Here is a 13,808-nt window from a genome sequence, read left to right as displayed (position 1 = left end):
CTGGAAGGCAGCCAAAGCAAGGCAGGGAATTTAAGCATTTTTTCAAAAACTAAATCAGTCATTTTTGCATATGGTCAGGAAAGGATGATTTCAAGAGTTAAAATTTTATTATTGTCAAAGCTGGCAAGAGTCACTATTCTCTCCAGTAACCTTTATACTCTCAGGTACTAATTTAAATATCAGTATCAATAACATCTGCAGATAGTGTGGTAGCTAAGCAAGGAACTACTGGGTTAGAAAAATTACACAGCCTTTTGGATCCTAACTTAAAAGATATTAACGAAAGCTAGGAACTCTTACTCACATAGCAAAAGGTTCATAAACACTGAATGTATAAACCTGTACCTCTGAACTTGTGGAGAAATTTTCCGGGCAAAAATCTTTTCTTTGGCTTCAGCAACCTGAAAACAGAGAGTTGTCTTAAAGTCCAGTTGCTCCATAAAATACTCCACATATTAAAAATATATCAGAATTCAGAAGGCAAATGGTTTACAAGTCCCACTTGGAAACTCCACTTTTGAATGGAATGGATTTGTTGATTGAAACAGTGTCATAAATTATAACAGACAAACACTTGAGCCTTAATCAGAATCCCTTTCTCTTTTCCTTGGTTTATGAATAAAGCTCATTTCAAGCACCAACACCACCAGACATGTCATTTGAATCAATAGCAGCTCTGGCAGCAGCACTGTGAGTACGGTGCAGGTCCCTGGACAGCCCTGGGACAGGGTGCCATGGAGCAGGGATTCATGCTGACACCCAGTGGCAGCAGCAGGGATCGGGCCATGTCCGGTTCACAATACAGAGAAATTTGGTGCGTTCCGTTCAGTACTCATTGCCTCACAATTAGCAAGTGCCAGTGACAGCCCCCACACGAGGGAAGAGGCTGAATGCCAAAAGGTTTGTCCTGCACAGCCACCTTGATAGAAGCCATCAAGTTCACAGCTTCCTGGGAAAGGTCACACTGGGCAAAGTTTCAAAGCGATAAATTTTTATTCCTTTTTTTTTTTTTTTTTTTTTTTTTTTGAGAGTCTGCAAATGTAAGTCAAGCAGAATTTCCAACAAAAGTTTTGTGAGGACTGGATTTGAACCAGGGATTCCCAGCTTGCAAAGCACAGTTTGAAGTGGATTTCAGTCTCTTCTGTTTGGCCTAGGAGAACAAAGCAGATGCTCAGCCATCTGCTTTTGATATTCAGTAAAAGACAGAGCTTGGCCTTCAATCACAGAGACATCCCATGGCCTCACTGAAGCAACAGCTCAAATATCTATTGGTTTTATCACGCATTACCCACCACAAAAATTCATGTAGTGATGAGCATTCTTACCACTCAAAAAAAAATTCCATTTCCACCACAGAGAGAAAACAAAACCAAAAAAAATTCAGATTCCCAGTTGTCTGAATTGCTATAACAGTGTGTCCATCTTTACAGCACTTCTGCAGCAAGTTATGTCCCCTGCTTTGAGTCGCTACTCTGTTAGTGCTGAGCTTCTGTCTCAACTTTACCTTTTCATGACTTGAGGAGTCCGAGTTTTCAAAGTCGTAGAGTTGCTTCCTGCAAGACAACGGCAGTGACATAAATACGGCAGTGACATACAATAGTGAAGCATCACCCCATAGAATTTCATTAAGAATGGGGGGATGATAACGTGGTTTCTTTCTGAGCTCCCTCTCCTCAGATACCTTATATCCTTAAAGTACTGTTTTCTAAGCTTCTAAGAAATACTTACTCCTTTTCTACTTAGTCTTATTGCTGTCTGTCTTGATTCTCACTCTTTTAATAGTAACCATTTTAAGAAATATTCATAATGTAGAAATTAACCTATTCCTGTTTATGTAGAGGAGATGTTGTTCTCACATCACCCAAAATAGTACATGGTAGGAAGAAGTAATGAGTGGAAATATAAAATCAGAAAAATTTTTAAAAATCCTTTTAATTCCCTTTTGGAAATCTTAGTATTTAATATTTGTTCTCTAATCTCTTCTCTGTGTATATGTAGATCTTGTTTTCATGTCTTGCAACATTTAAACTTAACTATGCCTTTACGGCTTTCTCCAAATCTCTACTATTTCCAAAAAATCCTACAACAATTGCTCAACATACAATACATCTTACTTTTCTAGTGAAAGTATGGGAAGGCTAAAGAACTGAGATCCTGGCCATAACTTCCCGAAGGAGGGAAACGCTCGTTTCCAGACGAAACACTAGAGGGAGCAGAATGACCAAGCTAAAAAGTTCTCCACTTCTACATTGCTGCTCCTGTTTTAAAACCCGTATTTGCTGCAAATTGTCTTAAAACACACAAAACAAAAAACTTCATGAAGCCCTGCATCAAATTTTCCTATTCTTACCTACAGACAAGTAAAAAAATCATCTAAGCCCTCGGGGTTTGGGGAGGTTTTTGAGCTAAGAGACAGCAGGCTGAAGCAGGAAGCCCCAGAACAGCAGCAGGCATGGACTTGAACACAACATTTGGCAGAGCGTGGGAGGAGGGCTCAAGAAAGCAGACTTTCAGTGCCACAGGCTGCATACGGCCCCCAAACCCTCAAGTGCTTCTTCCTGCAGTGCCCCCAGCTTTAAATGCAGACAGACAGATGTGTGGGTGCAAGGCAAGGGGACTAATTGAGAAAGAGGCCATCCTGAAACCCTAGGACCCATGATTCCAAGGAAGTGGGACAATACTGGAGAATATAAATATTTGTGAAAGAAGCTGGCACTCAGAACTCCACTCACTAGAGGATTATGGTTGGGCAAGGAAAAAGCCAACATGCCATGACATCATATCACAGGTACAGAGGGCATTGTTGGCAGGCTAGGGTTAGCTTCTGAGATCTTTATCACTTTGGGGACCCTAAGGGTCCTACAGAGACAAGTTATGACCCTTCATACCCTCATACATGTTTTACAGCCTATTCTAGGTAGTCAGGCCACCCCCCATGGAGATGCCCTTCCTCCCTGATGCTAGAAAAGGTCTAAAATGACTTGGTACACCAGTTCTTGCATGGTCCCAAGGTTTGTGTGTCATACCTGTCTTCAGCCCTCTTCTTGGGCAAACTTGTTTTCCTGTTTTTCTTTTTGCTGGTAACATCCTTTGGAAAAGGAGAGAGTTGCAGCATCTAAAACAACAACACTCAAAGTCATGTTCTGAAACTAGAGCCTGCCAAAAGCAACGAAAAGGTGTGCCAGGAAACTTCCTTCCTCACTCTACAACAACTTTCCAGGTGCAACTGTTGCCTGTGGTACTTTTCTGCCACAAAGTATGGGACTCACACAGCTGAAACTGGTGGGGTCAAGAGAGTGGGGGGAGAGAAAGTAGTTCAAAAGCTTTGAATTCACTGTACAGTGGGCAAGTGCTACAAAACAACTGAACTGGCAGTAATTTTTTTTTTTAAATCTGAAACTAGCACCTGGAAATGTAAACCCAAGAATAAGTCTAAAATATGATTTCTTATATATGTACCAAAGCTCAAAAATATTGCTTTGGGAATTTAATTTCTCTCACATAGTGCCTTGAATTTTTTTTTTTTTTAGTACACTGACACACCAATACAACTTTCTAAGTGCAACTTGAGATGACTCTCGGTTCCTTGGCAATTTACCCAGATTGCAAGTTCCTATATCTACCTTGGAGAGTCATTAGAGCCCAGATACAAAACTGAATGAACACATCTGTAGATGTCCAAGGCTTGCTTCCATTCAGGAAGCAAAGATTCCCCTCAAGGAGGGCGTGCAAGTCTTGGGACATGCAAATATGTCCCACTCACCACTGTACTCCTGGACACCAGCACAACATATTGCTTTGGGGCTGTATATGTTCTGAATGAACTCCAATGAGCTTGCATCACCTGGCTGGGCCTCTCTAGAATGAGGCTGGCAGCTGTTGCCTCTGCAGCTCACTCCTGGTGCTGAGTGGCACAGCACATCAAGTGTGACACTCTGTGGGCTCAGGACACTGCTCAAGGGCATGAGTGGGTCAACCCATCCCAGCCTTCCCATGCAACTCCACCAGAATGTCTTTTCCCTACCCTGTGTCTCTTCACTCAGGGGGAGCCCCCAAGGCACACATACCTCTGGTATGGACTCAGCCATAGGTTCTTCTTCTAGGGGCTTCTCACTGGGGACAAGAGGACACGTGAGGGAGCTGTTCATCTAAAGATCAAAACATTTCTGAAGTACTAAGGGGGGAAAAAAACCCCTTGCACCAATTAGCACCAAATCAATGGTTTGATGTGTAGGGAAGAAAGGTAATTAATAGATCTACAGGTATCCAGCTCCTTAACTACTAGAAACTCTGTCCTGCAAAGGCCTGGGGAAAAAAAAAGTGAATTCAAGCCAAGGTGAATTCAAATTCATATGATCTTCCACAAAGTCACGGTCCCCATTATGAACAATCTCACATTTGGCAAGCTCAGATTTCACAGCTGAAGTTTAACTCTCTGTGAATCAGCTGTGGGCTCACCTTCCATTTGGACTAAATCCACAATGAGGAAAAGTCACACCAAAGCAACCACCAATCTAGTAACTAAATATTACTGTTCAGGAACTCCAAAGTGCTGTAACTCCAGGCAAACACCCTCGATGTTCAGGTGGAAAACACAATCTTCAATTTAATAATTGACAGAATCTTCAATTTAATAATTGACAGAATAGCCCCAAAATAACATGCATTAAAACACCAGGAGAAAACCAAAAACCCAAACACACAAAAAACCCCCACAAAAAACTCACTTTGCAACTTTCTGTCTGTGAGACACTCACCTAGGCTTAGCTTTTGTCCCTGGAGATGGAGTTTTGGAGTTTTTTTCTGAAGAAGGCAAGAAAACTATAGTTTTACCCTCTGGAGCTACTGTGAAACTTTATCTACTTTTGCTGTAAGACCCACAAAAGCAGAGCCTTCAGCATGTCCCCCTGGGTGACATTTAACTGGGTCAGACTTAAGGTACTGAAGGGAGCCATGCCTGACCTTGGTTAGCATCTTCCAGGTCTGTCTGCTGGCTCACTGTAACCATGGCAACACCAGAGTTGACCATTTTCTTCTTGGAGACATGAAACCATGAACAAAACATGCATATGATCAATAAAAATGTGGGGGGGTTTTAGAAACAGATGTTTTAGCAGTAGCCTGTGGCAAGAGCTGCATGGCAGGTTCGTCATTGTCCACACATGAGAACCTTTTAAACGATACTATGGATTTTTCACTAAGAGCATCCTACTGTCTGGTTATAAAAGAAAGTAATTTTTTTTCTTTTTAAAGCAATTTTGCCAGAATTTCAGCTCTGGGGACAAGTATTTGAGCTGAATAAATACAAACTAGTTTTCTCTGAGGGAAGGTTTTAGTCACACCTGTAAATAAAGCAGAGTGGAGGAAAGGAAAGGGGGCACAAGGACTGTTCCATCATACACCAAACACTTACTGCTTCAGTGCCTGTTAACTGCTGTCTGTGCTGAGAGGTTAAGTTGTCTTTTTGAGTCTCCACATTCTCAGAGTTTGAAGAATCTCTCCTCCTCTGTGCAGTAGAGGGTACAGGTATTTCTGCAGAACAGCAACCAGGGTGAGAATGTCATCACAGTAACTGAACACTCACTACCCTTTCTTTCCATTCCCATCCATGCATGCACAAATTGCAGCAGCACAATCTTCTAGGCACATCTCAAGCTCACATTTAACAGAACAAACCCAAGTATCTTCAAAGTACCCAGTAAAGAACTGCAATGCTAAATAAACAACATATAAGCTCATCAATCATGGACGAATATATGCAAGTTTATCATCTTACTACTTATATTGCTATGTTGACTCCTAAGCTCTGGCAGATGTGGAGCAAGCCTTTGTGTCTGACTCCACCATCCATGTTTTCCTCCACTGAATCTCTATCAGGCACTGCAAAATTTGCTTCATTGCAGATTAACTACCTTATGTCCCTTGTACTCCTTGACTGCTTCAAGTGACAGGGCCCACCTTGCACCTCTGTGTGCTCCATGGTGGGAACTGATAAAAGAACTCCTAGCTCATCTGTATCTCCAGAAGCTGGAGAACTTCCATTCTAGCTTATTTCAGCTGTAATTGGAGGAAAATGGGAAGGACTACTGAAGAAGTTACTGCCCCAGACACATTTAGAGGTGGAAGTGGCTCTTTCAAGTTTTCACCTGGAGGAATCTGAAATGCACAGGAACTTAGAGGAAAATAAAAATTTCTTATTAATATTGTCACAGAAAGAATGCTAGCTATCCTCAGTGCTCTTCAAACTTTGTTTTCAAGACAGTTGGTGGTAGCAGCTGGAAGAGTTGTGATTTCACAGCCTTAGAATACGTGGAAATATTTGTCAAGCAAGTTACACCAAGAAAGGATCCACACAACAAGTAATCACTCTAAAATCTGAAATAGAGTCAGTTTTGAAGCAAGGACAAATCCTAGCCTTCAAAGTTAAGAGACCTCCATACAGAAACAAAAATTCCAAAATTTTGATAACAAGGTTGAGCTGAGGAAATGTTTCCTGTGAAGGACCAATTTTGATCACACACACCTCCTGCTTTTTTGTTGTAAGCAGCTTTTCCTTAAGGCTGTGACCTACAGATTGTGGGGACTTACACAAGAATTTCAGAGAATGAGAAGGAAAGAAAGGAGTTACTTTCTCTTTTTCTTGGCAGGTGCCAAGCTTAGACCTTCCTTTAGGTCAGACACAGAAATGAAACATCTGTACTTCAGGCCCCCAGTTACCTCAACAACTCCTGAATTTAGAACATGAATAAAACTCTGCTGAATGATCCTGGAAGAAGATGCCTTGCAGAAGATGTTCACTGGCAGCACAGGAAGCACCACCATTTGATGATGAAAAACTTTAACATGCCCAGTTCAAAGAAACACAGAGCACTGGCTGTAGGGTGATGAGAATAAGGAAATAAAGGCTAGTGCAGGTGAAGTAAGAGTCTCTCCTGCTTTAAGGTAGACAGCTACTTTTATAGCTGGGGCACACACAGGGTACAGGGTATTTACAGGAGCAGGTCACCTCCTGCACAGAGGAGCTTTACCCACAAACAGGGATTGCAGGTGAGCACTTCTGCTCCCCCAGCTCTTCTTCCACAACAGCTCCAGGCACCTTCAAAACATCATTCACTGCACCTTGGGACAGGAGCACGTAATCCTCTAGCACATCATCTTGCTCAGAAGAAACAGAAGTCACCTCCCTGCAGGAAGCTTTAGTAGAGGTTGCCCCACCATATGAACCCCACTGCTCAGCAGAGAGCTTGTTAGGTGCAAAGGTGCAAGCACAGGCCCACAAGAGAATCTGTGCTTTCAGGAGGCCAGAGGCCACCATGTCCTTCTGCAGGCACCCACAAGGTATGGCCAAAACAGAAACCAGGCATCCCAGAGGGGAGGAGAGGAGGGTGTGTCCCAGCACACCCGCAGATGGAGAAACAGTTCTGCACACCCTGCACATCAGAGGTCAGCCAGCAGCTGAAATGTGCTTTGCCAGGCCACCTGCCAGCACACAGATCCTGTCTCTGTGAGCATTACCCTGCCGATGCAGCCCCAGCAGCACATGGCCATGGTGCCCTGCCCTCACCCCCTGGGCTAGAGGGACTCAGCATCTGCCACAAGCAGAGTTACCAAGCTCACAAGATAGGAACAGTAGAAAACTGAGCTTGGGCATTGCTTGTTTTGTTGTCATGGGGTTTTATTCCTTTTTTGTCGCTGTTTTAAGTGAAGTTAACAGTAAGATGTAGACTACAGGTGAAAGTGATAATTTGAAAACAGATATTTAAATTTAATGAAATAACAGAAAAAAATCACCTGCTTCATTCTGTGTGGCTTCCTTCCCAGCACGGACAGTCTCATCTTCAGACTCAACTAACTGTTGGTATGAATTAATCCCATGTGAAAGTGGTCTTAAAATGACTAGTCTTCATCTAGTAAAGTCAGCTACTTAATCACAAAAGTAACAGTTGGTAATTGCCAGCAACAACTCAGTGGATACTAATTATCCACTGATAATTAGTGTATAATTATCATTTAGTTATCATTTAGCTATCATTTGGAAAGGTCTTGGCTCCTTTAAGGGCAAATGACAGCCACTGTATTATGGTTATTTATTGTTACATAAGCTTTTCTGCAAACACCAGGGACCATGGATGAATTACAAATCAAAAATTAACTATATTAACATTTCTGGGGGAAAAGAAATCACACACAATTTATGTTTTTGCATTACCTAATAAAAAACCTTGAGCTTTAGAAGTACTCTATTTTGTCTTGAACTCCTATCTACAAAGTCAGTGGAAGATTTGCATTTTTCAACACAGCTCAAGGTTTTTGTGTAACACTTTGCACATCCTGTGCAATGTAACACTTGGAGCCATACGTAAGAATATTCATACTTAAGGATAGGCAATTAAATTCTGCAGGCTTCATTTTCTACTTCAGAAACTCAGGAAAAATTATAACACAAGGAATTAATGAACAGATAATTTTAACCTTCCAGCTTTTAAACCATAAATTTGAGTACCTTGAAACTTCTTTCCTAAAACCCCCAATTTCTCTTCCAGGCCAAACCTTAGACCATCTGTATAGAGTGTCAGAAATCACAGCGGGAAGACAAATATACAGTAAAGAGGCACAGAGAAAATAAAAAAAACCACAAAACACAAATCTGAATGGTTTTTTTCAGTGTAAAATATAGTTAAGAAAAAACCCATATATTAGAGCTTACCATCAGTTTTTCTTCTCCCAGGACTTTTCTAAGTACACTTATTATTTCAAATTCAGCACTGAAAACAAGTTTGACTTTTGTTGCTTCTGTTTTGTTAAGAGCAGCAGGCATCTTCATAAAAATTTTAACAATCTTTTGTTTATCGTTCTCTGTGTAAAAATAACAAACCAAACAATCAATTACCTTTGTTTTAGATCAAGACATTCTTCTGTTAACCCAAAAATGCCTGAGTAAGCATTTGGGATTTTTAAAACAGCCTGTTACATCTTGCCCTTGCATTTCCAGTTACTCTGTTTGCTCATTTCTTTCCCGTTGAGTCTTGGTTATGCTGTTCTCCTGGACACCTATAAACTGACACCTCAAGCTGTCCTGATGGGATAAGGAGGGGGTTATTGGGCAGAATGGGCACACACACAAGCAGTGATGGTCCAGGATAACCAAAGGGCAAGGCAGAGAGGGAAGAGGACAGATAGGAACACCTTGGTGATGGTAAGATTTTAGGTTTACTCCATGTGTCTCATGGACCTCTAGCCAAACAGGATAATGTTGTTGGAAAAATCTTACCCTTCACACTGTAACTGTTGACATTTTCCTTTGCCAGCCTCACAGAGTCCCAAAGAGCTCCCTTTGAAAGCCAAAATCATTGTGTCAGAAGGGCTGAGGGAGTGCCCACTGGCTTAAGCTAACCCAAGGCCATCTGGGCTTTGCTGTTACCTCATCACAATCCACATAGAAAGTCACACTCTGGCTGCCAGCATTGAAGTCAATCCAAAACTCCTCCAGTTTCTCATCCGACGGCTTCTTTACCTGGGGAAGAAGAGCGGCACTGTTGTTCCCCAAAAAGCCCCACAACTGCTGTACCAGTCACAATTTTCTCTAATGAGACAAAACTGGAAAATGTTACCCTGTGTAAACATCTGTACACCTTGCAGAAATGAGCTCAGATCACCCTGTGGGGTGCCAGCCCACTGCTCACCCAACCACACCCATGTCAGACCTGGCTCTGCTTCAGCCAAGGGAAAGGCAATGCACAAATGCCTGCCTGTTTGTGCCAGGGAAGAGGATGTGGAAGTTCTGCTTCTGAGCACTTGAAATAAGCAGAAGCAGTGGAACCAGCTTCCAATCACATGGGTTTGATTCAATATGACTGTCAGGAATGGTGCCACAGTTCATTCAATTAAAGACCAGTGAGGCAAACTGCAGCATTTGCAACTCATCTCCAGGGGCATCGGGCTAATGTTGTCTTCTGGCAGTCTGGAAACAGCTGTGCCAGAGGACTCAGTGTTGTCCTGTCCTCCTGTTTCTTTTTAGAACTCTCTTCTGTCATCACCATGAAGAGAAGCATTGCCTCTATCACTTGGCTGGTACAACAGCAAAGTCAGCAGCACTAAGTTGGGAGCTAAGTGACAAACAAGCAAATTTTCCAGCTAGAACAGAAGGTTACACTTGACACTCCAAGAAACTAGCTCTTCAATGAAAAACAGGCAGGGAGAACAAAACTCCAAAAATTTACCACAAAAAGCACAATTTCAGCAGCCATAACACTGTAGGGAAGGTGCCAGAGCTTTAAGGGCTATTACCTCATTCATGTCAGCAAAAGCAGATATGCAAGGAAATGAGTAGACTCTGGAAGAGAACCAGACTTCTCATGATACATGCAACATTAGAGTCTGACTTCAATTATTTTGTATTTAATAAGATTAGTAACCAGTCTTATTGTTCAAAGAACAATGTAAAATTTTCTAAAAGTAAATTAAGCTTGGATAAGCTAGAGACTTCAGTATTTTAGTAGTAATGCATTATCTTCATTGATTTTACTTTCAAAAGAAACACCATAAGAATGTATAAAGTTTCTTTCTTAAAAAAACCTTTATTCTTCACATGTGATGTAAAATATTTTTTTAATATAAGCCAGCCCATTTTACAATTCTATTTATTTCCCCCTGCAGTAATGATAGCACCAATTTATTTTGCTGGTTCCCAGCTTACCTTCTTTTATCTCCAAGCCTTTCGTTTAGTAGGTTAAGAAATTTTCTGCAGTCCTTCAAGACAAATGACACATTATTTTAAAAAATCAGGCTACTTCTCCTTTGCAAATAGTTATTTTATTGTGTAGAATAACTATTTGCTGTCTAACATCTACTGTCCAGTTAAAAGCTTTAAACAGGTCAATGGGATGCCAAAGACTACTGGAAAGAAACACTCCATTTACTACAAAAGGTTGGACCCAACTTAAGACCAGTAAGAATTCAAATATAAACCCCACAAATTAACTTATTTATGTACTATTTGTATTTTTTAGAAGTAGGACCTATTTTAACAATGTGTCATTTAATATTTACCATAATAATAGGAAAAAAAAAAGAGTAAAACATGCCATCCACAAATAACTCTGTGTATTTATAAAATCAGTTTTGTAGGAACTTCTTGCAAGGACACTTTGGCTTAACTCAACCAAAACTAGCCCCTATACAGACTTGCCAAGTATGTTGTTTTCAAAATAAGGACCCTCACCGTCTCAAATTCTCGATCCTTGATCTCTTTGAAAGCTTCAGCAAGATAGTTATCTTCAAACCAGTGGTGAACAAGGTCATCCCTCCATTTTTTTATCATTAACCTACAAAGTGCTTCTGAAAGGGCAACCTGGAGGTCATAATCTGCCAGGCAAACATAAGTACAGGATAAATATCATCCCTCTGGCATAACAGAGGGTTATAGCATTGCTACTCCTGCAATTTTATACTACACAGCCACCTCTAGCTTCAGTTTCCCCTAGGAGAACAGGAGAGGGCAACAGCCCAGTGTTGGCTGGGCATCCTCAGCTCCTGCAGCTCAGTGAGATCGAGGTATGGAGCACTGCAAACCACAACACACATGAGTGCACTGGGAGATGAGCTCGGAGTCTGGGAAGGGATGGGAGCAGAGACTCAGCACTAACCACCTAGGATTAGGCCACATTCCATATACCATGGCAACACTCTAGAAAGTGTTATTATTAGGAGAAAACAAAAGAGATTTCACCCAAGAGGCCATTAACCTTGTTAACTAAGTTTTGTCCATATTGTGGTAAAGCAATTAGAATTTAATATTTTTAAGACTAACAGCCAGCATATTCTCTAAGCACATACATAAAGCTGATGCAATTACTTTTCTACATAAATCATTTTAGCTTGTCTGATTAGTCAATGTGCATTACTAATACCAACCAGAAAGAGTTAAGGCATTGCTGCATTTGACTTTTTTTATTTATATTTTGCTAAAGCATATCTGACTTTCCCCCCTAAAAATCAACTCTTGGCAAGGAAATATAATTTAAGTTATAACTCATCTATAATAAATAAGCAGATGAGGTAAAGCTGGAGAACTTCTTACCACCAACCTCCAGTATAGTTTTTGCAAGGTCTTTCCTGAAACAGCATAATACCACAAGTTACAATGGAAATAACTAACTCCGAATGCAGAGCAGGGAGTATGCAGGTACAGAAACTGGAGGGCAAATCACTTACGTGAGCGAGCAGATCTCCTCAGAGAGAGGGAACTTCTTTCTCTCCTCCCGTGGGACACTGTCAAGTATAGAGTTGAGGGTCCTCAAGGCCTTTCCCCCCCACAAGAGAAGGGGTAGAAAACGAAGGGAAATAAATCAATAATGTTGTTTCACATCTCTTATCTAATTACACATGCTTTCACACAAATTTATCTGATTTTCTCCTGCTAGTAAGAATCTTACCTCCAGATGCAGAGAGCAGCAAAGGCTTGCGTCTGTCACTAGGCGCCCTAGTTCAGGCAAAAATAAATTCACTAGCTCTTTCTTTCCTAGAAAAATAATTTGAAAGGTACAGCTAGAAATGGGCTGGTATCAATATAAAAAACAGTTGAAGCAACTACAATTTGCTGTGTTGAAGGAATAAAAACATCCCAGCTGCAAGTGCATTTAAAGACAAAGCTTCCAACCATCTAATCCTAGACAGAAAGGGGAACAGGTAATCTCCATCTAAAAAAAAAATGCTTCAGATACACTAACTTCTGACCTGGGTAGCTATTTAAAGAGGCACAGAAAGGGGAAGCTAATTACTCACCACAAGAGAAAACCTGAATATACAGGTTTTGTCAAAGTCAACAGAGCAAACCAATGAAGTATGAACCAGAAGATGCTTGTGCCACTCTGCTCCCACTAGAATAAGGTGCAAGGACAAATAAGCACACATGACCTGACCCACAGTGCAATACTTCATTTTTACATGGATTGTGAGCCTGGATGTCTGGTCACACAGATATTTTCTGAAAGCACCTGCTCCCTGCCCCCCCAGTGTAAAACAAGTTGCAGTCACAGAACAATATTTTGCTGCTGAAATTAATGAGAGACAGAGAGACATCCCTCTGCTGAGTTCAGAAGGCTGAAGGAATTAACATGCCATTCTGTGGAGATAGTTGCCTTCAGCAAGGGAATGACATCTGCTGCCAGAACAAACAGATGTGCAAGAACAGACTGTCTAGACTGAACCCCTTTCAGAAGCCACTCACTCTGATCAAGTGAAATGTTTGATGGTGACCATTTAAACGAGATGCCACAGGTAGATTTTTTCAGCAGGTACAAAGAGAAAAAAAAAGAAACAGAAAAAGGTTTTCTGATTCAGTATAAATATTAATGAAAATTAACTTCAGAGACATCAGCTGGAGAATTAAAAAAATTTTAAAACTGCAGAAAAGAAGAAGTAGCTGAAGACAAAAGAGAAAGGGGACAGAATTCAAGCAGTATTAACAGATATGCACCCAAGATTAAGAATCAGGATACTGAGCAATGGAAGGAAAAAAAATACTGACCTTGATTACTGCATTTGCAAATCACCTGATAGAAAGAGTAAAAGAAGCTTTCATTAACACACCACCAGTCAAGAACAGCAGCACACAAAGTGCCAAGCTGTTTATGCACGCATTCCTCATCCCCCAACTTTCAGATGTTAAATAACATAAAACAGTGGCGTACCCACATCAGGAAAAGCCACCTGATCCAGGAATTTCACATATGGTCACCCTGATCATACAGGTTGGCAATATGCAGGGAGGGTAAAGGAAGCCAAGCACCCACTTCCCCCAGGGAATT

The 13,808-nt window shown here is 41.1% G+C and overlaps 1 protein-coding gene across 15 annotated transcripts in view; it reads right to left on the bottom strand.

The window, feature by feature from the left end:
• The window catches only part of SYCP2L (synaptonemal complex protein 2 like), a 46,400-nt gene that overhangs the window by 30,253 nt on the left and 2,339 nt on the right, over positions 1-13,808 (bottom strand). For 10 of the 15 annotated variants that reach the window (XM_063402280.1, XM_063402290.1, XM_063402299.1 and 7 more), the window contains exons 2-19: positions 13,529-13,553; positions 12,435-12,520; positions 12,214-12,302; positions 12,080-12,114; positions 11,222-11,364; positions 10,697-10,749; positions 10,288-10,333; positions 9,422-9,514; positions 9,272-9,332; positions 8,708-8,856; positions 7,792-7,852; positions 5,414-5,532; positions 4,963-5,035; positions 4,758-4,803; positions 4,068-4,113; positions 3,027-3,115; positions 1,505-1,553; positions 346-401 (exon numbers count right to left, since the gene is read on the bottom strand). In XM_063402280.1, the coding sequence (XP_063258350.1) occupies positions 346-401; positions 1,505-1,553; positions 3,027-3,115; positions 4,068-4,113; positions 4,758-4,803; positions 4,963-5,035; positions 5,414-5,532; positions 7,792-7,852; positions 8,708-8,856; positions 9,272-9,332; positions 9,422-9,514; positions 10,288-10,333; positions 10,697-10,749; positions 11,222-11,364; positions 12,080-12,114; positions 12,214-12,302; positions 12,435-12,520; positions 13,529-13,553 (1,319 nt within the window). Of the gene's footprint in view, positions 1-345; positions 402-1,504; positions 1,554-3,026; positions 3,116-4,067; positions 4,114-4,757; positions 4,804-4,962; positions 5,036-5,413; positions 5,533-7,791; positions 7,853-8,707; positions 8,857-9,271; positions 9,333-9,421; positions 9,515-10,287; positions 10,334-10,696; positions 10,750-11,221; positions 11,365-12,079; positions 12,115-12,213; positions 12,303-12,434; positions 12,521-12,783; positions 12,879-13,528; positions 13,554-13,808 lie in introns of all 15 variants that reach the window. The other 5 variants (XM_063402373.1, XM_063402257.1, XM_063402354.1 and 2 more) reach the window with 4 other exon arrangements.

The sequence above is a fragment of the Prinia subflava genome, chromosome 1 (genome assembly GCF_021018805.1).
Source record: "Prinia subflava isolate CZ2003 ecotype Zambia chromosome 1, Cam_Psub_1.2, whole genome shotgun sequence".
Lineage (NCBI taxonomy): Eukaryota > Metazoa > Chordata > Aves > Passeriformes > Cisticolidae > Prinia > Prinia subflava.
This window is presented reverse-complemented; position numbering and strand designations above follow the sequence as displayed.